At 53.6% G+C, this 26,723-nt stretch overlaps 1 protein-coding gene across 3 annotated transcripts in view; it reads right to left on the reverse strand.

The window, feature by feature from the left end:
- Positions 1-4,990: 4,990 nt before the first annotated feature.
- Positions 4,991-26,723, reverse strand: part of ZNF638 (zinc finger protein 638) — a 63,299-nt gene continuing 41,566 nt past the window's right edge. For all 3 annotated transcript variants that reach the window (XM_029083103.2, XM_029083102.2, XM_029083100.2), the window contains 14 exons: positions 25,930-26,064; positions 24,464-24,592; positions 23,367-23,408; positions 22,768-22,908; positions 21,986-22,111; positions 20,546-20,583; positions 14,577-15,819; positions 13,828-13,893; positions 10,578-11,577; positions 10,275-10,346; positions 9,354-9,692; positions 7,088-7,183; positions 5,765-5,883; positions 4,991-5,302 (listed from right to left, as the gene is read on the reverse strand). In XM_029083103.2, coding sequence (XP_028938936.1) covers positions 5,237-5,302; positions 5,765-5,883; positions 7,088-7,183; positions 9,354-9,692; positions 10,275-10,346; positions 10,578-11,577; positions 13,828-13,893; positions 14,577-15,819; positions 20,546-20,583; positions 21,986-22,111; positions 22,768-22,908; positions 23,367-23,408; positions 24,464-24,592; positions 25,930-26,064 — 3,612 coding nt within the window. In that variant the 3' untranslated portion in view covers positions 4,991-5,236. The remainder of the gene's footprint in view (positions 5,303-5,764; positions 5,884-7,087; positions 7,184-9,353; positions 9,693-10,274; positions 10,347-10,577; positions 11,578-13,827; positions 13,894-14,576; positions 15,820-20,545; positions 20,584-21,985; positions 22,112-22,767; positions 22,909-23,366; positions 23,409-24,463; positions 24,593-25,929; positions 26,065-26,723) is intronic.

The following is a 26,723-nucleotide window of genomic DNA, read 5'->3' on the forward strand; positions in this document are numbered from 1 at the left end:
TCGTATCCTCCCCAGCGCTTGGTACATCAGAAGTGCTTTGCAAACCCCATTTGTTTCTGGCTGTCCATCAGGCAGAGGTGTTGCTATTAATAACGTTGGTATTCGTTAAGCGCTTACTATGCGCAGAGCACTGTTCGAAGCGCTGGGGTAGATACGGGGCAATCGGGTTGTCCCACGTGAGGCTCACAGTTGATCCCCATTTTACAGATGAGGTAACTGAGGCCCAGAGAAGTTAAGCGACTTGCCCACGGCGACACAGCCGACAAGTGGCCGAGCCGGGAGTCGAACCCATGACCTCTGACTCCGAAGCCCAGGCTCTTTCCACTGAGCCAGGCTGCTCACCTGCTGTTCCAGGCACTAACCCGTTAGCTCACCTGATGGGCTTCCCAAGACAGGGATTCGCTCTTCTCATCCTCCTGGTGGGGTGGGGAAAGAGGGATGTGAATGGCAGAAGAAAAGGAAGAGAGTGTGGAAGACCGACGATTCTCCAGCAACTTTTTCTATCGCGTCAGCTCTCTGGTCCTCCCGTGCCCACCTTCCACATCGGACCGCTTCTCTCCCTACCTTCATTAGGAATTCCCCAATGATTTTTTTTTCCCTCATAGACCAAGCTCTCCTAATTGCCGCCTCAGCACTTAAGCACTTAGCTTCCCACGGCACCTTTCATGTACTCCACTAAGCTTATGTATTCACCCTATTTTTTTCCATTCTCTTTCTTCTATCTGCCTACAATTGTGTGTCTCCCCTGTTAGCTTGCCATCTTCTCTGGGGGCTCCTGCCAGAGCCCGATGTAGCGTTCTGCACTGTAGGCATCCCTCTCCTCAAATGCCCGTCCCCTCCCCGCCTCCGTATCTTGCCCCTAACGACTTGGGCAGATACTTGGAGAGAAGTGAGACCTTCAGGCAGGATCTCTCAAAATCTCCCCTGCTCCTCTCCGGGCCCTCCTGCCCTTTCTTCAACGCTCCCGTTTCCCAGCAGCATCTCAAGAGAAGGCCCACCTCCTCTCAAAATCCACCTTCTCCACCTCTGACCCTATCCCTTTGCACCTTATTCATTCATTCAATCGTATCATTAGGTATTTAATCGTATCTACTGAGCACTTGGAAACTACAATACAGCAATAGAGAGAGATGATCCCTGCTCACAATGGACTGACAGTCTGGGGAAGGGTGGAGACAGACATCAAAACAAGCCGGCAGACATCAATATAAAGAGAATTATGTACATACATACCTAAGTTCTTCGGGATGGGAAGAGCAAGGGGAGCGGGTCGAGATACCGCAGAAGGGAGAGGGAGCTGAGGAAAAGGGGCCTGAGTCTGGGAAGGCCTCTTGGAGGTGGCGGCACCTTCGGTAAGGCTTTGTGGCGGGGGGAAAGAGCGATGGTTTGGCAGATTTGAGGAGGGAGGGCGTTCCAGGCCAGAGGTGGGACGTGGGCCGGGGGTCGGCAGCGAGAGGGGCGAGACAGAGGCACAGTGAGGAGGTCAGCGGCAGAGGAGCGGAGAAGGGAGGTGAGGTAGGCGGGGGCAAAGCGATGGACAGCTTTTAAAGCCAACAGTGAGGAGTTTTTGTTTGATACGGAGGTCGACAGGCAACCGTTAGAGATTTCTGAGGAAGGGGGTGACGTGCCTTGAAAGTTTCGGAAGAAAGATAACCCGGGCGGCAGAGTGAAGTATGAACTGAAATGGGGGAAAGGCAGAAGGTTGGGAGGTCAGAAAGGAGGCTGACGCAGTAAGCCAGTTGGGATAGGATGAGTGATTATACTCCGCTCTGGATGGAGAGGAGGGGGCGGATCTTGCCCTTTGAGCGCCTACTGGGTGAAGACCACTGGACGGGGAGCTTGGGGGAATGAATTAAATACAAAAGGTGTGGTTATATTCCTGGCAAACTTCATGGTAATTCATTCAATCGTTCTTAATGGGTGCTTACCGTGTGCAGGGCACTCTACTAAGCACTTGGAAAGTACAGTTCAGCGAGAGAGAGAGAGACGATCCCTGCCCACGACGGGTTTACAGTCTAGAATCAAAGCACCTGCCCCTCCCCTGACCATCTTCAACTGCTCCCTCTCCGATGGATTCTCCTCCACCGCTCTCACACGTGCTCATGTCGGTCCATCGTATCTACTGAGTGTTTATGCGGAGCACTGTGCTACGCGCTCAGGAGAGTACTCTGTAGCAGACACATTCCCTGCCTTCAATGAGTTGGTCTTCCCCATCCTAAAAAAATCCCTCCCTTGGCCCCTCCCCTCCGGTTATCTCCCCATCTCCCTCTGACCATTCCTCCCCAAGCTTTTTGAGCAGTTGCGAGTGACTGCTCGTCTCCACTTCTCCTCCAATTTTATCCCCCAATCTGGCTCCCGCCCCCCTCTGCCCTCTCAGAGGTCACCAGTGATCTCCTCACCAAATCCAACGGCCTCTACTCCATCCTGACCCCCTCCAGATCTCACAGCTGCTTTGGACACCGTGGTCCAACCCTTCTCTCCGGAAAAATCGTCTAACCTTGGCGTCCCTGACCCCGTCCTCTCCTGGTTCCCCTCATCTCACCGGCTACGCGTTCTCAGTCTGCCGCGCGGGCTCCTCCTCTGCCTCCCACCCCCGTACTCCAGGCTCAGTTCTGGGCCCCCGATTTTCCCCTCTACGCCCACTTCCTTGGAGAAATCATTCACTCCCACGGCTCCGACTACCATCTCTCCGCGGATGATCCCCAAATCTACATCTCCAGTCCTGATCCGTGCGGTCTCGCATTTCCTCCTGCCGTCAGGATGGCTGTACTTGAAGTCTTGCCAACGCCTCGACCTTAACATGTCCGAAGTAGGAAGCAGCGTGGCTTGGTGGAAAGAGCCCGGGCTCGGGAGTCAGAGGTCTTGGGTTCGAATCCCGGCTCTGCCCCATGTCAGCTGTGTGTCTGTGGGCAAGTCACTTCACTTCTCTGTGCCTCAGTGACCTCGTCTGTAAAATGGGGGTGAAGACCGTGAGCCTCACGTGGGACAATCTGATGACCCCGGATCTCCCCCAGCGATTAGAACAGTGCTCTGCACACAGTGAGCGCTTAACAGATACCAACATTATCTCCCCACCAAAACCTTGTCCTCCCACAGCTTTCCTTTCACGGTAGTCAGCACCGCCACCCTCCCTGCCTCAAAAACCCATGACCCCCATTCGTTTTAGAAATTTCTTACGGTGTTTATTGGGACGAGGTATCAAGCACAGGGAAAGTGAAGTGACTCACCCAAGGGCACGGAGCAGACGAGTAGTGAAGCCGGGATTAAAACCAAGGTCCTTCTGACTCGCACTAGGCCACGCCGCCGCTCAATTCTCATCTCTCTCTCATGCGATCCACACATTTACGTCATCAAATCCTGTCGGTTCAACCTTCACATTGCTAAAATCTGCCCTTTCCTCCCCATCCAAACCACCGCAGTAATAATAATAATAATGATGTTGGTATCTGTTAAGCGCTTACTACGTGCAGAGCACCGTTCTAAGCGCTGGGGGAGATCCAGGGGGATCAGGCTGTCCCACGTGAGGCTCAACAGTTAACCTCCGTTTTCCAGATGAAGTAACTGAGACCCAGAGAAGTGACTTGCCCAGAGTCACCCAGCTGACAAGCGGCAGAGCCGGGATTCGAACCCACGACCTCGGACTCCCAAGCCCGGGCTCCTTCCACCGAGCCACGCTGCTTCCAAGCGCTGAACCTAGTCCACCTCGAGTAACGCATCAGCTTTCCCGCTGCCCTCCCTGCCTCCCGTCTCTCGCTCTCGACTCGGCCGCCCACGTCATCCTTCTACAGAAATCGTTCAGTCCACGTTTCCCCGCTCCCCGAGAACCCACTCCGGGGGTTGTCCGTCTACCTCCGCACGGAAATAAAAACTCCTAACTACTGGCTTTAGAGCACTGGCTTTTCACTCATTCACCTTGCCCTCTCTGGTCTCACCTCTCATTTCCTAACACGACCCGGTTCGCGCGCTTCACTCTAACACCAACCTTCTCACCGGACCTCGACCCCGTCTGATTGCCGGCGCCTGGCCGGCGTTCCGCCTCCGGCCTGGAATGCCCTCCCTCTTCACATCTGACGTACGGTCACTCTCCCCGGTCTCAAAGCCTTATTACTGAAGGCGCGTCTCCTCCAAGGGGCCCTCCCTGACTAGGCCCTCACTTCCTAAGCCGGGGTGGGGCAGGGAATGTGTCGGTTATATTTCACTCTCCCAGATTCTCGGTACGGCGCTCTGCACACAGTAGGCACCCCGACGCGACTGGCTGGGGAATAAACTCCTTGTGGGCAGGGAACGTGACTGCCCACTTTTTTGTAGTGTACTCTTCCAAACGGTTAGTACAGTGCTCTGCACACAGCAAGCGCTCGTGATTGACAAATGGTCAGCGTCTGGTCCTGGGGAACAGGGAACCTCCCGACCCTCAAGGCAAGCCTGGATCCCTGACCAAAATCGCGACTCCAATTTTACCCCCCGTTTTTAAGGGTGAATCGATTCCCCTTCCGAGTGCCGGGTTTAGACCGTCTTTACCAAGATCTCTTCCGAAGCGGAAGATCTGAAGACTATTTCAAGGGAGATGTGCCCATGAAGCGGGCCCAGAAGAGTTTAGGTTACCCCACCCCCATACGTTAAAGCAAACCACCGCTGTTCTAAAAGTTCAATCAGGGGTTACTGCCGAATTTACGGCCCCGGAGCCAGTTTTTGACTACGGTTCGAGCGGATGGTGGACACTCACCTACTCCTGGAGAGGCCTCCCCCCGGCCCTCAGACGGAGCCACCTACAGGCTCCTGCGCCTCATTCGGGCGCCTAAATCCATCAGATTCGGGCATCGGCAGTCAGGCGCCTGGGAAAACTTAGCTACGGTACCTGCGGAAGGCGGGTTGAGTTGCCTAAAACCCAGGAATCCAGGAACGCATCCATCCCCGCGTGGAACCGTGGGGAAGCCTCCGCAGGCCCGGCGCACCCTGTTCCCTTAGCAATGAAGAATACGGACGCAAGTGATGTGAACTATACAGTAGGAACATTTATTGCAACACTTGCAAAAGATGTTTCGCTAGGCCAGATGATTTGATATAAAAATCAAACCCATTATACATTTCCCCGGCATAGTCTTCTTCATCAGGTGTATTCATAAGTTTGTACAACATGAACAGTTTCTCGGGAACAAAATTACAAATCAAGCTATAACAAAATACACAAACCGACTGGACCCTAAATGAATTCTTAACGAATTCCTCCTCCTCCGGATCACGTGGCGCTCTTCTCTTCGGCTTCTTTCCGTTCTCTCTCTTCTTTTTGCTTGGCTATGAATTTCTGTTGAAAAAACAGAGGATAAAAATGCCTCTCAGCGTTCTACGGCTCGGTTGCCAGGGATCAAATCGTCAGCCGATCCCTATCCGCTCGCTCTTCTACTCGGAGGAGGGGGCTGGATGAAGAGAGAGCCACACCGCTAATGACTGCGGCTTACCTCAGGAGGGTCCGGGGGCCTGGCCGCAAGGGCTACTCTAAAGGGGACGGAGCTGGGAAGTTATCGGAACGGACAAAGGACGACGGGGACAGTGGGAAGGAAAAGAAATTGTCACGGGGCAAAGAAAACCAAAGCGCAAAAAACCGAGGACGCAACTCCACATCGGACGGAGGTCGGACGGTAGGTCCGGGTCACCTTCGTGTCACTGGGTAAAAGCCTCACTTTAAAGCTCCAACACCCAAGGGCCCGACTGGGGCTTGAAAGACGACCGTCGGTGAAGCTCGCCGAGGAAGGAGCCGAAACTTTACCTCCATGTTCTGCTGGTGCCGGGCCCCCCGGCAGTGGTTTGCCATGGTTGACTGATCCGAATAGAAGAGGGAACAAATCTGACAGAAGAAACCAGCCTTCGGAACGAGAAAATCTAAACCTGGAGAAGGAGATGGAGGGGGAAGGGAAGGGGAGGGAGAAAGCCAGGGCAAGTTTAATCAGTAAAGCCCCCCCAGGACAAGGGCATTCCACCGGTGCCCTCAACCAGAACCCGGAACAGGCCCTGGGTGGAATCTCTCGGTCCACCCCTCTCCGCCACGCCGAGGTAACACTGTCAACCGCACTTGTTAGGCGCTTACTGTGCGCCTGGCACCGTACTAGGCGCTGGGGTAGATACAGGCAAGAGTCCCTGGCCCACGCGGGGCTCGCCGTCTCAGTCCCCCTTTTACAGGTGAGGGAATTCAGGCCCAGAGAGGGGAAGCGACCTGCCTAGGGCCACGCGGCAGACAGGTGACGGAACCGGGGTTAGAAGCCAGGCCCCCGGACTCGCGGTCCCGCGCTCTTTCCAATAGGCCTCCCTGCCCCTCTCTAAGCAGCTGCGGTAAACCTGGAGAGGCCGGACGGGCACAAGTCTCGGAAGGTCCAGAATCACCCGGGGCCCAGCTTACACCGATCTGGTGGGATCTACTGTTGTTCCAACCCACCGCATCTCCAGGCGGCTCTCACATCGCACGGAAACACTGCCAGGCCGTTCCAACAGCTCCCGGGGGTGGCCCTGGCCTTGCCCCGTCAATTACACACTTGGGGATCACTTCTTCCCCACCCCGTGCCGGTGGACCAGAGAAGCAAGAGTAAGCACTCTCCCTGGTTCGCTTTGCTTCCGATAATGATAATAACAGTAATGATAATCATCGCGGTGTCTGTTAAGCACTATGCGCCGGGCACCGTCCTAAGCGCCGGGGCGGATAGGAGGAAATCGGGCAGGACACGGTCCCGGTCCCGCGTGGGGCTCACGGTCTTAATCCCCGATTCACAGATGAGGGAACGGGTCCAGAGAAGTGAAGCGACTTGCCCGGGGCCCCGCAGCAGACGAGCGGCGGAGGCGGGATTAGAACCCGTGTCCTTCCGACCCACAGGCCCGCTACGCCACGTCTAGAAAGGAAGGAAGGAAGGTCCCAGGGCTGCCAAAATCCATCCTTTCCCCGGCAGCTCCTTCCAGAGCAGACAACCACCGACCCTCTCCCCCGGCACCTCACCACAGTCACAAACCACGTCCCCGGATATCCCGAGCCAAAGACCGACACGTTCGGGGAATTAATTTCACCGGAGGTGGTCTGCGAAGGCGGGACGTCCTTTTTCCTTACCTTGAGGAAAACTGGAGGTCTTTGACTTGCCTAGTGAAGAATCCTCTGCTTTCCTCCGCTTTTTCTCTGGTGCTGCATTTCCTGCTTTTGACTGGACTGGAGTTACGCCGAGAGGACAAAAATATAATATTACTTGCCGGACCAACCGTACAAATGGATTTTTTGGGGGGGGGGGGGGGTGGGGAGGGAGCACCAACCTTCCCATCCACATTTGCTCAGATGTTTCATTTGGTGGCAGAACATATCACTGGCTTGAATCCCACAGCCAGTATCTTAGGATGTATTTTTGCCATCAACTGCCCTTTAGTCTGTATAGAAATTCCTTCCCATGCCGTGGACGAAATCTCCCCCGGCGGTTAAGAGCCCCCAAAATGACTTGAGGAAGCTCTTTCCTATTATATATAGTTAGCGGTAACCGGGAAAGTGAGGGAACCCTTTTTTTTCTTTCATCACTAAAATGGTTAGGGAAAAAACCACGCAAGGAAAGGTGCTGCATCCACAAATTTACTTATATGTGCTAGATACGCGCTAAGGGACTCTTTTACGAAAAGACAAATTTGATGGTTATGGAAGGGCATCACGGAGACAGTGAACGCAACCGTGCCTCTATGCTCAAGAAACTCAAGTGTCCGTGTGGGTTTTAAGAGGTCGTCTCACTCTTATTTAGGTAACTTGACAAACAGGGGATCAGTCTCTTGCCAACGATAAGTGCATCTGCAAAGGAAACGACGTCACCCAGGTGGCCGTTCCCCTCTTTCTTAGACACCCTAGGCCACAACCGTCCACCACCGGGCCCGGATAACCCCAGGCCGGAGCCACGGGGGCAGAGCTCAATCCTCCACTCGGCCTGCCACGGGGCAGACCCCGTCGCGTACGGGTCACATTCGTTACCTGAGCCACCGTGAGCTTAGCCCGCTTTAAAAACATTCTCACCTCAACGTTCAGGGTAACCACGTGCCCGCTCAAGAAACCGACGACGACGCCCCGATCCCCGCAACGCGGCGGAAAGGCCAATCTTCAAATCGTGGCGGGGAACGTGTTGGACCCTACTCTCCCGAGCGCACGGCACGGTGCTCTGCACACGCTAAGCACTCAAATACAATCGGCTTAGTGGAAAGAGCCCGGGCCTGGGAGCCAGAGGTCGTGGGTTCTAATCCCGGCTCCGCCACTTGTCGACTGTGTGACTTCGGGCACGGCGCCTCAGCTGTAAAATGGGGATTGAGACTCTGAGCCTCACTTGGGACAACCTGATTACCTTGCATCTTCCCCAGCGCTCGGGAACAGTGCTTGGCACACAGTGAGGGCTGAACAAACACCATCATTATTAAATACCACTGATTCATTTAGCCGTTTTGTAACTCTCTGCCCTTGTGGTTCAGCTTGGATTGACAGACGGGGGTGACAGTAATATTTAGCTGATTAAAATCAAGACCTTCCTAGGGTCACTTAGAAGGCTGCGCCCGGCTGAATCCGGGCTCGTCTCTGCCTTACACTCAAAAGCTTTCCTAAAGCCCACGCCTCCTCAGACCTCCATTACCCTTCCTGCTATTTCAGCCCGTCTAGGCTGGCATTTCAAGGCCTCGCCACCTTTCAGCGGTCCCATTCAGGCCGCCGTAATCCTCCTACCTGAAACCTGTCCCTTCCCCGTCCCCTGCCCACCCAGGGAAGAACACCACCCCACCGACCGTGCCGGAGCTCCCATCCCCTCTGCGACGCACTGAGGCGTCGAGGCTCCCGTTACAACGCTTTCATTACTCGCCAACCAGGTTCTATTGCTGCGGCCGGACCAGACCCTGGGCCAGAAGACTCCTGTTACCCGGGGGGGCAGGGCTGGCCGTTGGAGCCCGACACTGCTCGGGGTAGAAAACTTCTCCTCCCATCCCCTCTGGTCAGTCGTGGCTGGAAGCTGAGGTGAGGCGGTGCGGGGGCACGGTTAAAGGCCCCGCTCAGGCCCGGAGAAATCCCACCAAATCAAGCGGGCCCTCGGCGGGGACCTGGGACCCGGGGAGCAGAGCTCTGCCGGGAATCTGAGGCGCTCGGGTTTTCCCCGCTCAAGTGGAAGGATCGCTTTACAAGAAGAACGCGCCAGGCAGGGAGTTGGCGGCGAGACTGGTCCCCCGTCTACCCCCGGGAGCCCGGTTTCTTGTCGCCCCCGGGGCCCCTTGGCCGGCAACCGGGCGCAGAGCCTTTTCCGAGGACTGCGCTCAGAGAGGGGAAGGTCCCGTTCTGGAGCCACGGGGCCCCCGCTCCCCTCCCCGGCCCTTACCTTTCCCGGGTTTCCCGAGTGGCTGTTTCTCCTCTCCCTTTGGCTGCGCCTTGGGAGGATGCATCTCCGCAGCTGGATCCGTTTTCGCGGCGGGCCGCGCCCCGTCCTCACTCTGACCGCTTGCTGGAGGGACGGCCACGCTTCTCCTTGTGTTCTGCCCCTTTGCCGGAAGGGCAGAGGGCAGCCGCCGCCGGTCCCCGGGGGCCGGGACGTCCGCCGTGGGCTCCGTTTTGGCCACGGGGGCCCGGGGGCCCTCTTGGGGCTTCGCCGGCTCTGCCGCGGTGACATCCTCGGGCAACGGCCTTTTCCTGGGTCTCCCTCTCTTAGCCGGGATTTTAGCTTCGAAGGCAAGAGGTACATTTGTCATCTGGGGCTACGGAGAATGTATAAACATCGGCAGGGGAAACGGCATTCCGACCGATCACCACCGACAGACCCGCCCGCCGCTCGCCTCCCAGCGGGTGGATCTTCCCGTTCCCTCGTCCGGCAGTTTCTGCCGCGCTCTCTGCCTCGCCTCTTACTGCCGGACGAGGGAACGGGAAGATCCAAGAGGTACAGGTACCGCCTGGCTGTGCTGCAGCTAAAGATTTCTCCACCTCTCCAGCCTCCCAACTCTGGCCGGCAGGACTCCAAAATAACGGAGAACTCCCAGAGGCCGCACACGCCGCAACTGGAAGGTTACTCCAGAGAGAGGACTGGATGGGACAGGATGTCAGGAAAACCGGTCCGGCTAGGCCCACCCACTCTCAGAATCTCCGGGGGGGGGGGGGGGGGGGAGAACAAAAACAACTGCTTGTCCAAACGATCCTCTTTAGATTAAAGACAGGCGTCCTTTATTTATTTTTTTCTTTCTAAAGAGCGGAAGGACAAGATTCCGCGAGTCTCGCTCGCTAGCTAAAACCCGACGGGAGACCTTCTCACCTGGAGGCTGCTGCTTGCTTTCCGGTTTGACCTCGCTCCCCTGAAGCGTCCCAGCCCTGCGCAAGCAGGGCCCTGTGATTAAGAAAAGAATTGGGGATTCACATTTTGCGATCCCGACTGGGGCAAGACTGCCTGCAGTAACTGCCCTCCTCTCTTTCCCGCACGAGGGCCGGCAGGCTACTCTCAAGAGCCCGAGAGCTTCCCCCCCACCGGCTTTCGATTTGGGCGGGGCAGTGTCCGTTTGGAGAAGTCGACCCTTCCCCGCCAGGCCCTCGGGAGGAAGGGAGCCTGCCACGCTCCTACCTGCCGGCTGTCGGGCCATCTCCGGTCGGGGCGCCATCTCCAAGGCCTTCTTACTCCTCAGATCCCTGCCGTGAGCGACCTCCGGCTTCTCCTGCGGTTTACCGAGGGAAGCGGCACCTCTCCTGGCCCTCTTATCTACCGCCTCCGCCCGTTCCCGGGGCTCCGGCTTCACGGTGGAACTGTCCGCTTCGTGGGCCGCGACCGCCGGGACGCCACCTTCTCCCTCCTCCTCCTCCCCGACCTCGTCTACGGTCACGAAGTTGAGGTCTTCCTTCAGGCTGTTGAAGTCTTCCAGGAACTCTTCGTCCTCCTCCGTCACCTCGTCCAAGGTGACCAGAGGCTGGTATAGGCCCTCGTCGTGGAGCTCGTCGACGGTGACCAAGGCGGCGGGGTCTTCCGGCAGCTCGGCCGAGAGGAAGTCCAGGGGGCCCCTCCCGCCGCCGTCCCCTTCGCCCTTGGGGCCGAGGTTCGGGGCCGACGACTCGCTCAAGAGGAGCTCTTCCACTTCCCCGATCTCATCCACCGTGACCAAGGGCTCCCGCTCGTCGTCATCCGCCAAGGGCGGGGCCCCGGCCTTGGCCCCGCCGCGGGGAGGGCCGTCCTCCTGCTCGGTGATCTCATCCAGAGTGACCAGGGAACGGGGGCGACCGGCTCCTGGAGCCAGCTCCTCCTCGTCGGCCACTTCGTCCACGGTGAGCAGGGCCCGCGGGCGGCCCCCCGCCCGGACGGGAGGCTCCCCGGGTGCCGGCCGCCCGGCCTCTTCCTCTTCCCCGATCTCATCGAGCGTGACAAAAGAGAGCTCGCTCTCCACCAGGCGGGGTCCCGAGCTCTTCTCTTTCCGCCTCTTCGAGCCGAGCTCGGGGAAGAGGGTGTTCTTGGGGGGCTCTTTCCTCTTCCCTCTCGGCGGAGGAACCTTGGCCGGCGTGGGAGGATCCACCTCTTCCACCACCTCGTCCACCGTAACGAACTCATCCAAATTAAATGGGAAGAGCTCCTCCTCCTGTGAGGGACGAAAGAAGGGACACAACTGACTCCCGGATTCCCGGGAGGCTCCAGGAGTACGCCACGCCCCAGGCTACTTCAGGCCAACGTTTCTAGCATCTTGGGCCTTTTTTCCTCCCCCTGTATTTCTTAATCACTCACCCCGTGCCGGGCACTGTACTAAGTACCGGGGTAGACACGGGGTTAATCTGGTTGGACACTGCCTGGGAGCCTTAGCCTTTCCCAAAGCACCGTCTCTAGGTGACTCCGCTCGTCCCCTCCCACCAACTCCCCCCGTCACGATATAAAAGCTTTACCGAGGAAACATTCATAATAACCACACCCAGGTCTCCTATAACATACGGGTTGTGTGGACTCTTTTTTTTTCCTTTTAACGGTACTCGTTAAGCGATCACTATGGGCCAGGCACTGTATTAAGTGCCGGGGTACACATAGGCTTAATCAGGTTGGACCCGTCCCACGTGGGGCTCCCAGTCTTAATCCCCATTTCGCAGATGAGGGAAAGGGCACGGAGTCCCTAAGTGCCCTGCCCGAGGTCACACAGCAGAGCTGGAATTAGACACCAGGGCCTCTGGCTCCCGGGCCCGTGCACTTTCCACTAGGCCACGCTGTTTCCTCCAAAAAAAGCTCACGCTGTGGGCGCTGGCCCATTTCGGCCGCACACACGCGCATAATAGCAGTAATTACAGTGGCGTTTATCATTATTATTGTTAATAACGACTGATTCTTTTCGGCGCCCATTTAAGCAGCGGGGTAGACACAGGACCGCCAGATCAGACACCGTGTCCGCCCCTCGTGGGGCTCCCGGTCCGGGGAGGAGAGAGACCGGGTACTGAATCCCACCGAGGCCCAGAGAGGCTGGGGCCATCTGGCTTGTGGGCAACAGGGCGCTGTGATGAGGAACCCGTGTCGTCTGACTCCCAGGCCTGGGCTCTATTAGGCCACTTGTCTGGTTTTTTTTTTTTTTAGCCATAAAGGTGAAAACGAGACAGAGGAACTCAAAGGAGCCGACTGCGTCGGGGCGATAAGAGCGAGGTCGAGGCTGGGACGTCGAACCACAGCGAGCCTCGACCAACGCCAACTATTTGCACCAATCCGTGGGACGTGTTGCACCTGAACGGATTGACGGAATAAGGCCCCAAAACGTCTCCCCGGGCTCTACCCAAACTGTAATGAAAACACGTTACAGTGGAACTGGGTGCGATTACTCCGTGAAAATGAACGTGTTCATCTACAAAACAGAGGGCTACCTTTTGTCAAAAGCCCAAGGCAAATTCTCTGTATTCAGGTGGTGTTTTTAGAAGCGGGTTAACCGCTTTGAGCTATTCAAAAAAGAAAAATCTAATCGACTGCCGTTCCAGGGCTGTAAATGAAACTGGAGCTCTGAAAGGTCAAATTCCCAGTACCTCAGACTGGGTCTATGCAGGTTAAAGCCCAGCTAGAGTGATTTAAACAACGTGTGATTCCACGACCGAATTTTTTTTTTACAAAAAAAAAAAATGCGAAAACCAGAACGCTCAGCAACAAAGCATAGTTTTTAGTCTCGTCTTCCGTCGCCCTCCCGGAACCATCGAACACGCCTGCGCAGCCGGTATCGGGGTGGAGCCTCAACTTGTCAAAGCTCTGGCTCCCCTAGAGAAACTACTTAAACTCTTGCAGTTCCGTGCAAGAGCGCATCGAGGCAGACGCATCTTCGCAACTCTTCCCATGAGTGGGAGCGGCGGTTCGAGCAGCGTGTTTAACTGAGGGCCTTTCTACCCACACGGAAGACAAAGGCCCAGATAAAATTCCCCAGGGAAGGGGATGATCCTCAAACTCAGTCTCTTAAGCCAGTAGTCTTTCACTGGGCTACGGTACCCTAACCTCGGTTCAGACCGCGCCGATTCTACGAGAGGATCCAGGCGCTTCGAAGACCGTTCGGTCTGTGCGACTTGGGCCTCGACTGGTAGATCCATTTGTTTTTTCTAATACCTCCCCTTTCCAGAGTGATGCCTCTTTAAATCGGCTCGGGTGACCTACTGTACTTTCCCAGATGCTCTGGTGCAGTGCTCCGCGCACGGCGGGCGTTCAGATACCATCGGATGAACCGACGGCCCGTGGCCCCGTTTATTACGTCAAGTTCTACGACGGATCATTCTCGACAGTTTTAAGGTAAGGTCGAAGCAGCGGAAAAGGACAGCTGGCCTCCTAATCCCTTAGGTCTCCCCCACAACCCCTTCCGCCTCGTTTCACAATCTGGCTGCCTCACCTCTTTAGGCTGGACATTTCTACTGATGGTGGTTTTAAGATTCTTGACGTTTCGCCCAGCGGGAGCCTGAAAGAGTAAACAGATGAGGAAGTAAAACGGGACGGACGGGGCGGCGACCGGACTGCGTTTAAACCCGCCACCAGATCGTCAAGCGAGGAAGCGGCCCCTCCCCTCCGCCCCCCAACGTGGTCAAGGTGGAGCGAACTGCTGGGACGCCCGAGTCGGCCGGCGCCGGCATCACCCGAGCCCGGCCGTCATGAACGTCGGCGCCTTTCTCGGTCTCCTTCCTTTCTCCCCCGGCAACCGAGGCTCGTGCGGGCCGACCCACGACTCGACGAAGGACGCTTCCCCTCGCGGAAGGAGGGACGAGAAAATGAAGTTTTCCCGCTGGGCAACCGCCCGGTAAAGTACGAGCCAGGACCCGTCACGGCGGTCGCGGTACGAGAGGGTAACCGCCCTGCAGGTGTATTATCCAAGAAACGCATCTTCACGCCAGCCGAGGTGACAAACTTCCAGTGCACCTAGGGTAACCTGCCATCCTGGATCTCCCGGCAGGCCGGCTTGTCGGAATCAGGGGGAGAGTTTATGAGGGCGGGGTGGGGAGGGGACGGGGAGACGGGGGCAGGGGAGAGGGGAGAAGCGGAGTGACAGAGGAGGGCGACGGAGAAAGAGTCTCACGCCCCCTCCGTGGCGGGAGAAGCTGGGTCATCGGACAGTTGACGCCTATCCGGCCTTCCTGCCCTTCTCACCTTATTGCTGCTGTCCTCCATCTTCACGATGGCAGTTCTACTCAGTCTTTCTTGAGACTGCTTTGAACTACCCCTACATTCCACTCTAGGGTCCTTGTCTTGCTGGATCGGGCTCTTTCCGCCTCCCCCTCTGGCGGTCGGGCTGAGACTGAGCTTAGCCTTGCAGCCGCCCCCCGGCAGACCGGTCCGGCCCCCGCCGGCTCGAAGGGGACCCGTTTCTCCGGACGCAAGTCTCTTCTCGGCGATCGGGCGGCTTCTCAGCTCAGGCCTGGAGAAGGCTTTCGGGTCTTCGGGTCCGGTCTCGACGGGCCGAACGACGGCTCTCGCCTTCGACGGGCTCGGGGAGCTGAGGACGACCCTGGAGGTGACTCTGCTCTTGGCCGCGGGGGATACAACTTGGGGGCCCGTTTTAGGAAGCTCACTGGGTTTCGCCTGCCACGGCCCTTTGGCCCGGCAGGTCTTGGTCGTGGGGCTCCACGGGGCCGTCTCTCTCACCCCCAGGGCCACCTTTTCCAACTTCACCATATCCACGCTTGCCTTGGCTTCGTTCTTGTCGGGCTTCTCTTCCCCTGCGTCCGGGCGAGTTCTGGTCTCGGTCCCGGCTTCCTCGAGCTCTTCCCCGTCCTCTTCCTTTCCTTCGGCGTCACTGCTTTTCTCGGGAGTTTCCGGAGTGCTCACCGCCCGTTCGTCCTCCACGGAAATCCCCTCCAGCGAGTTCCCAGAATAGAGAAGGGGCAACCCTTCCCTCATCACTCCAGGCACCTCGACTTCCGCCGCGTCTTCATCGGATAGGGACGGTGAAATTCTAGGCTGGTCCGTAAAGAAGAAGTCGTTTTCACAGGAGGACTCTCCTGGCTTTCCGTCGGGGGACAGGTCAGGAGACTGGGAGAACACTAGAGCGTAGTCATCGGTCAGCAAGTCTTCACTCTGAAGATCGGCGGAGCACTCCTCCCAGATTTCGGAGGATAATCCAATGTTGGCCAAAATGGATGCCGAGTCGGCTAATTCCACTTCGGCCTCCCTCGCGGACTGTTCGACTCCCGCCGGCCCGGAAGCGGGACCCAAGTTCCACGCTGCTCTTTCGGGGTGTCCCTTGAAGGATTCGGTCTTTGGCCTGAAAGGGATGATTTGGATGTTGGCTGTGGGGCTCGCTTCCTTCTTAATCACAGTAGGGTTTACTGGAGATTTATCGGCTGCTGTTCGCACCTCGCTTGTCCCAACAGGATAGTTTTTCAAGCCAGGGCTAAAGGTATTTAAAAACAAAACAAAAAAAACACAGAAACAAACAAAACAAAAAAGAAACAAAACAAAAAAAATCAAACTATGATGAGAGCTCAACCGTAATAACTAACCCTCTTGACGCCGACGGTTAGGATTTCCTGATGCATTAGTAACCAGCATAGGGAAATCTAGCCTATCAGCGTTAAAATGGTTAAGGTGTTTGAGGCACTACGTTTACTTTCCTTTAGAAAAGAAAAAAGAAAAGGCAAACGCCCCGAGCACTGAGATTCTTTACCATTCAAAGGGAATCGCGTGCAGGTTACGACTTCTCCGTCGGGCCTCTCCTCTGGGTAGAGGGCAGACAATCTCAAGCTTATCGAGCTTACTCAGGAGGCTGCCTGGGCACATATACAGGTAAACTGCACATATGAGACGGCTTCTCCTCCGCTAAAAACGTTTCAAAATCGTGTACTTAGCTGCCCTTCGGAGTGGTGACTGAAGACAAGACCAGTGTCTTAGTGTCACACCGCCACCCCTGGGAGAGGTCCTTTTCTGAGAAAGAACCGGAGGCTGGAGAGGGGAGAAGAAGCTGAGCCGTGCCACACACGACCTCGATCGTTTAACCCGATCGCCTCCTCTTCCGACACGCGGAACCCGGCACCAGCTGGACTTGAACTCCCGAGGTGCTGAAGCCCAAGGACGGATCGGCCCGGGACAAAATGCCCAACCACACGCCCGGGAGATGGTTGAAGAAAACCTGGGAATGATCGGGTTTCCCCGTGAGAGCCCACCATCAAGCCCCCGCCTTTAATCGGGAAGGAAAATGAAGGTAAGCATTAAGTCCTCCCGGTCGGTCGTGTCAAAAAGCAAAGCGGGTTAACGCGCTGGAAGCGTTAGGCAACGGGCCTGATCTTCCCACGCAAACAGAGGAAGCGCGATTCTGTGAATCTACCTGGACTTTCCTGAGCCAGAGAGGAAGGGACCACTTTCGCCAAGGCTCCGCAGCCCACGAGTTCTCTCGCACGGTCACCAGAGGAGCCTCGGTCAGTCCCGGAAGACAGTGCCCAAAATGAAGGCCATCAGAATAAGACGAGGTAGCCACACGTACTCGTATTAAAAGGGTAAGCTGGGGAAAGGCAGCCCCCGAGGCAAGAGACACCGCGACGTGCCCGTCGAAAGCCGCCGAAAGAGCGAAAACCACCCTTTCCAGAAGCGCGGGGCGGGGGGTCTTGCGGTGGCTCCGTGCTTCTCAAAAGAAAAGTCTTCTTCGGAGCCAGCATGGGCCAAAGAGAACACGGGGTCCTCGGCCATCAGTGAGGGACGACCTCGGAGGGTCTGGATGAATCAGGGACCAGCCGTGGGGCCTCCCGCCACCGGAGCGCCCCGTCAGCGGCGCTCCCGATGGTCACAGCTCCCGCAGGCGAGCGGAGGGTGGAGGAGGTTCGGGCTCTCGGGAAACCACCAAAATCTCGCTCGGACCCATCGGCTGCCTTCGTCGCTCCCTCGTTCTCCGAAAAATAAAACCTTACGGCACGGAGCGCATATTTCCCGGATCTCAAGTTCGACTGCCGGTACTCACGGACCCCGCATCCTGACGATTTGAGAAACCCAACCACGGTAGCTCCGCGAGGACTTCGGGGAGTTCATTTAGAACGATTCAAATCTTTCCCACCCTAACACGCCCGGCCGGTTCAGTACCGGTCTAAAAATGTTTGTGGGCGAGGCACAGAGCCGCCCATTTGGCTTTAATGGCCATCCAAGAAGGCCTCTGAGTCGGGTTCTGATCACGAGGCTCCCTCCCAGGTGATGGCGGGGGGGGGACAAAGACATGGGGACGGGACAGGGGAAGAAGGATTGGTTTCCCTTCCCTTCCCAAGTATTGGGCAATATGTGAACCCAAAGTAAGTTGCACAACATCTGGCAAGGGAACACTGGGTTAAGATGAGGACGGCCGATCGAAACATCTCTTTTTCTCTGACGCCCGTCAACGAGAAAAGTTGCCGTCTTCAAAAGACCGCACACCTCGGGACACGATTTACCAGGTGCAAATAAGAGCTACTGACCCGCAGTATAATACAAGAGGCAGCTCCCGTCTTTGCCGGGGCTTACGTTTCCAGTAATTCTAATGTTGGAACTCACAGACGCGAGCAGCCGTTCTCTACAGAAATCAATCTCCTGCGACTGGTTTCCAGAACCCGGCTGGGCAGAGAAGTCTCTTAGCGGTGGTGATCACTAGATCTGACTGGCCGGTTTTTTGAAGTCACTGACCTCGCCATCAGTACGAACCCACAGCCAGGTCTTCGGAGAAGAACGGTACCGGAATCCGAGTGATGAAAAATGAGGCCAAGCACCGAGGAAAAAACCGAAAGCGGAGAAAATCGTACCGGGAAAAACAAAAGCGTTCCCCAGAGGTTAAAACCTACAGGTTCCGGCTGCTCTTGGTTCTGTCCCCACTGGCCCCGACATTCAGTGGAAAATACTTTCAGTGGAAAATACTTGAGTTCTCCGTGGGTAGTTTCAGAACTGAATTAGCTTAAAACCAGCTGTAAGGTTTTTAATGCTTCCAACAGTGTTGGATACACAGTGACCGCTTAACAAGTGCCACACATATACAATAAGGTTCAGGTCAGAAGATGATGGAACTCGCCACAGGAAATGGCTGCCTTGGGAAGAACAAGAGAATGCATTTGATCGGTTTTAACCAGCACAGTGACGGCATCTTCAGCTCCAGGGACCTCTATCTTACCGACAGAGGTCTCGTGTAGAAATTACGCTGCAAAAAACCCAAAACCAAACCACACGGCCCCACTGAGCAAATACATCCATCTGAGCTGTTTTCCTGGGTTTAACGTTGCCATTACCAGAAGGACTACATTTATACAAGCTGTTCTCCTCCTCGGATGGGTCGACAATCACGGAGAAGATTCCAACAGTTCCTTACCTCTACCGGTCACAAAACCGGATACGATCTACCCGTATCCACTTCGCCCAAACGACTCCTCTCCCGTGCCCCAGCTCGGACGGACTGAATGAGGATCGGAAGGGAGGGAAGCTTGTGGCCCGGGACACTTCCCAAATGCATTTTGAAGTTTTAACAGCTACTTAGAAGCATTCTTTCAAAATGTGAGACGACGGCAAGAAAGGGAATGTAAAACTGGGAGAAAGTTGGTTTCAATACAGCCATATCCTTTTTAATTAATATAGAAACTTGCCAGGCAGAAACTCTGAGACCATTTCACGGTTCATTTACGAAAGGGAAAGGTTTTTGGGGAGGTTTCTCGTATTTTTTGGGTCAGACTTTTTTTTCCATTGCCTGTCCTATGTATGGGGGGGCCTGTCATTTACAAAGCCCACCCAACGGGGCCTGGCCAACCTCTGTATTCAACTGACGCCGTTACTGAGGGCTCCGTTTCCGTGGCACGAGAGGGGTAGGTTTAAAATCATTATGGTACCCGTCAGGCCCCGTAGTAAGCGCTGGGGTGGATACAAGCAAACTGGGTCGGACCCGGTCCCTGTCCCTTGTAGGGCTCACAGTCTCAATCCCGTTTTACAGACGAGGTAAGTGAGGCACGGAAGTCAAGCGACTTGCCCAGGGTCACTCGGCAGAAAAGTGTCGGAGTCAGGGTTAGAACCCACGACCTTCTGATTCCCAGGCTCGTGCTCTATCCACTATGCTGCTTTTCTAAAAGCCTGGAATACGGCCCGACTAATATACTAATATACGATGACAGTCCACTGGGACCAGACAGATTTTTTAAAAATGCTCTCTGCATGCTATAGGTACTCCTGGCCACCAATTCTACGTCTGATTTTTCAGGGAAGGGCCTCCTCTTTCTCCAGTTTGTTTGGTTTGGGGTCGGGGGGGGGGGGGGGGGGGGGAGCCTGAGTTTAGGTAATAGGCCCACGTGACAAACCTTTGTAAAGTGATTCAAAGCAGAAGCGATGCTATTTCTCTGCCATAGGCATGTGCCATTACTAAGTGCAACATCTCAAGCATGTGTACATTAAACCTCACTTTACGGGGGGGGGGGGGGGGGGGGGGGGTGAAACAAAGTAAAAAGGTTCTAAAGCCTACTTAATCGGATGAATAAACTAACCCAGTCTGTCACAAAAATACTACGGAAAATCACGCTCTTTCCCTCTCCCACCAACACTGCATTCGCCACCCTGATAAAGACTGGGATTTAGAGAACATTCAAATCAGCTCTTTAAAGCCTACGCATTATGAACGGACACACCCGAGAAGTCCGGAGTCAGATCTTTCTAAACGGAGGAAAAGCACTTTCTCTAATTTAGAGCTGGAGAAAAATGGACTTCATTTCAATACTAGATTTTTCAAAGTCACAATATTTTGGACATTATTCGTTCTTGCTTCCAAGGCGGTGAGGACAGAGGAGAACCCGTAAGCCCAGAGACCGAACAGAGTGGTGAAATGTTGCTTAAACACTCTGTAAGATGACCAGAGTGTTAAAGCTCCCTAAAGAAAGAGGGAGATAGGGCCCGGCTCGGTACGATCAATGCTTAAAATACATTAAATTCTCAATTCAAATCCTTATTTGTGCATTCAGGCGATTCCAGATTTCCCCAGCAAACCGAACCGCCTAACTTACAGAATCCCTTGAGACAGAAAAATCGCACACGCACAACCACGCACCGTAAATATCACCGAGTTAAACTTCAGCAGCTGCCCAGTGATAAAATTTCATTTTCAAAACAGAACACCGGAAAAGGAAATTAAATCGGCATACCTTTCTTTTCTCTGTTCTTGTTCTTTTATAACTTGAACCTGCAACAAAATTCCATCCGGTATTTAATACAGCAGCTACTACAAAAGATTATTTCCGTCCAAGTCAACTTAGCTACGTAACCTTAAGTTCACAATAGCCTTCAATCAGTTAAAATATGGCCTCGCCATGTGCGACAAAGGAAAAAAGCTCACTAAAATCCGTTCCAGGTGACTACACCGTATACATTATGGGGAAAAAAAAGTTTCTACAACTTATTCTCATTACATAAAACCTCTTCTGGCCCCGGAGCCCAAACTGACTGTCACCGCCAAGAAGAAAAAAAAAATCACTTCAGCTTGATTCAGGAGCAAAAAGAACAAGGGATAGGGCAACACCGACGTCTGCAAGGTTCACCTGGTGTAGATCTGTTTGGAAATAACGAAAACTAACAGGAGACCCGGCAAGATCGAGGCCGGAAAAGTGTCACCCGGCGGATCCGTTCGGGAATATCGGAAACTACTGCTCGGACCCGAGGAGGTTCATTTTGGGAGGAGGAGGTAATTTGGATTAAGACAAACATTCCCTGCTGGGAAGCAGCCTCTTCCAGGACCTCACTAATAACGCAGCTGCAGAACTCAGACTGAAGGAGGGCTCGTCTGGCAAGGGACGGGGTGTTTATTGCGAAGGACTGACACAGAGGGGTGTTTTAAAGGTCGAATGAGGTCATCAAACAGAAACATTATGTTGCCCCGCCGGCTGAGAGGAGAAACTCGGTGTATCGGCGTTTTCCCCGCCGATGACCTTGTGCTTAAACTTCCAAGGCGAGGTTTATCGAGCCATGGATGAAAAAGGGCTCCCTTTCCACTTCCCAGCCTATCGCCTAAGTTTTTCCCTCCTCGAGACACAACCAGATGGGGGCTGGGAGGATCAGTAATGGGGACAGGCTAGTAAAATTAGCGTCCGCTCGCCCAACCCCCTTCGCTTTTTCTGGAATTTTCTCCATAGTCCCTCGTACTCTACTGCTCAGAGAAACCTCCTTCCAGGCAGGCTGGCAGCACCCTCAATTTCCAGCCAGTGAGACAGGGGAGGTCCCTGATCCAAGCGCCCCGTCCCTGCCCCAACTAGCCGGGAGTCCCGGCGCTCTTCCGGACAAGAACGAGACACCGAGCGCTGGAAGCGGCCACCCCGCTACCTCATTAGACCGTCCCACTTAAAGCCCTTGCCAGCAAGCTCTTCATTTTTGACCTAACTTTATGGTCACTGGCGAAACGACACCAGCTGGGTCGTGGAATAAAGATCTCAGAACGGGTGACAGACACGTTCTCAGATCCGGAACCTTCTATCCGGTGATCGCATCCCCCGCCACTCGTCACCTGCACACGCCTTGAGACCCTGGAAGCTGGACCCGCATTTCCTCACCATAAAGACCAAAAAATGTTCCCGTACAAGTTTTCCTCTCACCTTCGGCAATGCTTTCTTGGTCGATAACGCACAGGTCAGTATTTTGTCACCCAGGTTAAATGGATATTGTTGTAGGAAACTGCACATTGTCTTAGCCGACCCAGGACTGTCCAACTGAATGATTGCCTTTTGGGGGATGGAGGCAAGTAGAAAAAAAAAAAAAGGGTCAGCCGTCAATATTAATTCATGTTTCTCCTATTAAGTCTCAGCAAGTGACATTTATGTTCCCGCTAGATTAATTCTGATTGACACCCAATCCATCACACTAAGGGCACTCCACTAACGTCAAGGGGTGACAACTTTTCGGTCCCGGACTGAAGTTGCTTTTTCGTTTTTGAAATGTTGAGGAAAGAGAGGATGGTCTTATTTTTTTCCGATTAATTCTGATTGCCACCCAATCCATCACACTAAGGGCACTCCACTAACGTCAAGGGGTGACAGCTCTTTGGTCCCGGACTGAAGTTGCTTTTTTGTTTTTTTTTGAAATGTTGAGGAAAGAGAGGTGGGTCTTATTTTTTTCCCCCGAATCAAGTTCTGGTTCAGCCTGTAGTTAGCAGACCTGTTCTCGGCCTTCTAAGGGCGTCTGCAGATAGGTCCTGCTTTTATCTACTTCTAGAACAAGAACAAAGGAAATGGCAGGGTAATGTTTCGGGAAAACCGCCAAACCGTAGCAAGCAGTTTTATGTTCCAAAGTCCAGTCCGTGTGGCATCAAGTAAAAATGAGCCTGCAAAAACTGTCTTGAAACGCCAAGAACCTTCAAACCGAACAAAGAGACATTTACCTGATTCTTATTACTGAACACGACGTAGTGATCCACTTTTCCAAATCGGAGGCCGACGCAAACTAATTCGAGCTCAGAATACCCATCATCCGGTAAGTTACCAAGAAGCACAAAATGACTGCAAATAGTATCCAGATTTGCCTAGTTATTTAAAAACAAAAAAACCAAAAAAAAAACCGAGACTTCAGCAAACTGCAACGAACAAACAAATTTCTAAGAAAAACATATTACACAGCTCCGACCAAACCCTGTCCCTAGGGTGAGAATAAAATGTTCTCCTGCCAAGAGTACAGAACTTTTTGAAATTCAGATCTGACTGAACTGTGAAATAATTAGGGTACCCTCTATTAAGAATAGCTGTAATTCTTTGTATACTGGGGGGAGGGGAATCAGTTATTTACGGGGCAGTGTCAGGAGAGCTTCTTAGGTGAACAGCGGTCTACTCCCGATCTTTCTACAATTACAACCTAAGGTATACAAACGAGGACAAAGGTCTGGTCTTTGTAATGCACGTAGAAATTAAATGCTGGTGATCAGACTCACTGCATGAACGCACAATTCGATGGGGGCTGATTTTAAAAGTCAAACGCATCATTCACCTTGGAATCGGACTCCTTAATCAAAGCCATAAATACCGCTTCCTAAAAAAAAAAAAAAAGACAAAAAAAATCTCACAGGCTGCTCGACTTCACGCACTCATTTAATCTATGACTTAAAATTTCTCTTCAGTTGAAAACAGAATTCCATCAGTACCGTAACTTACTAGTTCTCCCCATCGATGGAGAGGGGAAGATATGAAACTCAGCAAAAGTATCTTCGCAAAAGAACGCAAGACTCAACCTTCCTACCCTCACGGGCTCGGGCTACGACTCTTCTTTAAAGCAGACAAAGGGTACTGGGAAAGTCTAAAAGCTAAAACAGATTGGTTGCGGGGGGAGCCAAAATACACAAGTGCTATGCGGACCAGGGGGTTGGGAAGGCAGAGCCAACATGCAGAGTGCTTGGGATCCAAGGAATATTTGGAAAGCAATACAAGCTGGAAGAGAAAAATGGAAAAAAAAAAACCTGACAAGGAAGGAGAAGAATCATAGCTCTGCTCTAAATCTTGGCAAGCCGTCACTGTTTTTTCAAAACCTAAAACCCCAAATTTTCTGTCTCGGAAAAATGGCCCCAAGCATTTCCACCCAGAGACTGAGATCAGTGGGTTCACCATCGTGGACCATGGGAACTGTGCCCCACGGCTCCCAAAATCACTCCGTGCGAGGATAAAAATGGCTCTTGGCCAAAGGGGGTTTCCAGTGAAACGACCGATGATTTCACCAGAAACCAGGAACTGGAAAGGGAAGGAGCGGGAACACATCCCTACAGGCGGATCTTTTTGAGGGGGGCCTTTCCCGCTGGAGGAGGGGTGGTCGGTCAGCTCCTGCTTCTCATCTGGGAGCACGCTTGGAAACTGAAGTTTTCAGGGGGAGAGGAAGATGTCTCCAGAGGGAATCCAGGAATGGGGATTTGGCTCCTCTCCCACTCGATGTTGGAGTGACCCACAACTTGGGCAGGCTGCATCACACTGGCCGCGGGAAATCCCCAATGGGAATGCTGAAAACCCAACCAGGGGACTGAATTTAAGTGGAACCCTAGAGAGATCTCTCAATTCTAGCCAAGCCCACAGCTCCGGCGACCCCCAACCCCCTCCTACCTTATCTCTTATGTCAGTGTTTTCCGGCGCCAGGCTTACGGAGAGCTGACTTCCATCCACGGACATCGGGAAGCAGGTGTAAAATTTAACCATGGAGTCTGCAGACTTCCTACTGATTTCCATATATGCCTTTCAAAGGAGCGACAGATGTCAAGAATCGGTTAAAAAAAAAAAAAAATCACCTAGGGAAACGTGACGCGATCATCCTGGAAAAGCCACGCCTAATAGAGACGTTGACCGGAGAACATCTCAGCAGACAAAATTATCACTCTTTATTGAGAACGTTATTTTATACGGAGGAAAGGGCTTGGTCCCGGAAGGCAGAGGACCTGTGTTCTTATCCCGGGTCTTGCCTGCTGTGGGACCCCGGACGAGTCACACAGCGGCTCTGTGCCTCGGTTTCCTCATCGGGAAAATAGGGGCCAAATACGGTTTCGACCGTTTCGTCGTTGGATGAATCCATAAAAGGCTGCAACCGGCTCAGATCTCTGACCTTACGCTCTCCGGCTTTCCAGGCCCTCTAGCTGCCTCTCTGGCTTTCTGGCTCTCTCTAGCTGCCTTTTCTAACCCGGTGCACCCCCAACCCCTATATTTAGACATTTTGGTCTTGGGCCTTGTACGAGAAGGCACTGCCCTCAGAAACTCTACCCTGAGATCTGAAAATACGCTCGGCCAGCTGGTAGGAAGGAAGAGCTGGGAGAAGGGTTTCAGGACGAGGGAAAATTCTCACGCTGATCGGGATCTTTTTTATCACCAAGACTGCCTTACCCCTCATCGATCACTGGTAATTACTGAGTCCTCGCTGCACGGACATCTAATAACGATGACAATAACAGTGGTACTCGTTAAGGGCTTACTATTTACCAAATACTGCTTTAAGTACTGGGACAGGCCCAAGATAAACAGGTTGGACATAGTCCCTGTCCCACGTGGGGCTCCCGGGCTACGTAGGAGGGAGAACAGGTAATGAATCCCCATTTTACAGATGAGGAAACTGAGGCCTAGGGAAGTGACCTGTCCAAGGTCGCACGGCAGACGAGTGATAGAGCTGGGATTAGAACCCGGGTCCCCCGACTCCCAGTCTCGTGCTCGTTCCACTAGCCCATGATTCCTTGCAACATCTAATAGCGGCTCCACGTCTGTATATGTTCGATAACCTGCCATAAATGGCTTCATATTTACATTCTGATACTCTAACTACACGCGCAAGTTTTAACAGCTTTCTTTCCTTGTCTCGCAACCCTGTGAACATTCTATAGAGCACATCAAGCATCACTATTGCTTCTCCTAGGAGCTATTTTTTTTTTTGACATACCAGCCATAAATACCACTCTCGGAATCCTTTTTATACAAACCCCTTCCTCCAAATCACACATTCCGCAAATGTCTCTCAAGCAGCCTATGGGCTTCTTGGCCTCACGTGGCTACACGGAAATGGGAATCACGTCAGGTCGGTCTCCTCATACCTTTTTATGAGTTGTCATAATTAAAACATCTTTCAATCCACCAAATGGCTTTGCGAGGTTAGAAACTTCTTCTATGGAATATCCTTTTTCCGGCAAATTTGAAACAGCGACCACGCACACGTCTTCAGGTTCCCGCTAATAAAATCAAAAGGAAACGACACGTCAAGTCACGGTTACCAAAAAAAAAAAAAAAAAAATCACCCAGAGAAACATTATGCGATTATCCTGGCGGAGCTAGGTCTAATGCATTTACTGGAGAACATTTCCGTGGGCAAAATTATTATTCTTCATTAAGACCGCTATTTTATACGGAGGAAAAGGCCTGGTCCCGGAAGTCAAGGGATCTGTGTTCTTCTCCCGGCTCTTGCCTGCCGTGGGATTATTCTCCTGAAACGATCACTGTTGCTACGTTCCTTGTTCGGTGATGTGTAGCAACTTCTCTTTTTAAGTGCCGGGTAGGGAGATGCAAGTTAATCAGGTCGGACACAGTCCCTACCCCACGTGTGGCTCACAATCTATCCAGTTGGAGTTCTAGCTTGGGTCTAGACTAGCTGTTCACGCGTGGTAAGGAAACTGCGGTCTTCTACCGCACGCTCCCGCAGAGAGCAAGGCTTTTACAAGAAGTACTCCTTTTTATAATACGCCCACCAATCTAAACCCAAGGATGAACGCCGTCACCGTAACTGAACACCCGATTCACACACCGCTGTCCGTACTAATGCCTCAAGGACGGAGCTGCTGTGCAGAACTCCTGTGCCAGGAGTCTGCGGACAATGTCCAGACACAAAAGGAGC

This window comes from Ornithorhynchus anatinus, chromosome 18 (assembly GCF_004115215.2).
Source record: "Ornithorhynchus anatinus isolate Pmale09 chromosome 18, mOrnAna1.pri.v4, whole genome shotgun sequence".
NCBI lineage: Eukaryota > Metazoa > Chordata > Mammalia > Monotremata > Ornithorhynchidae > Ornithorhynchus > Ornithorhynchus anatinus.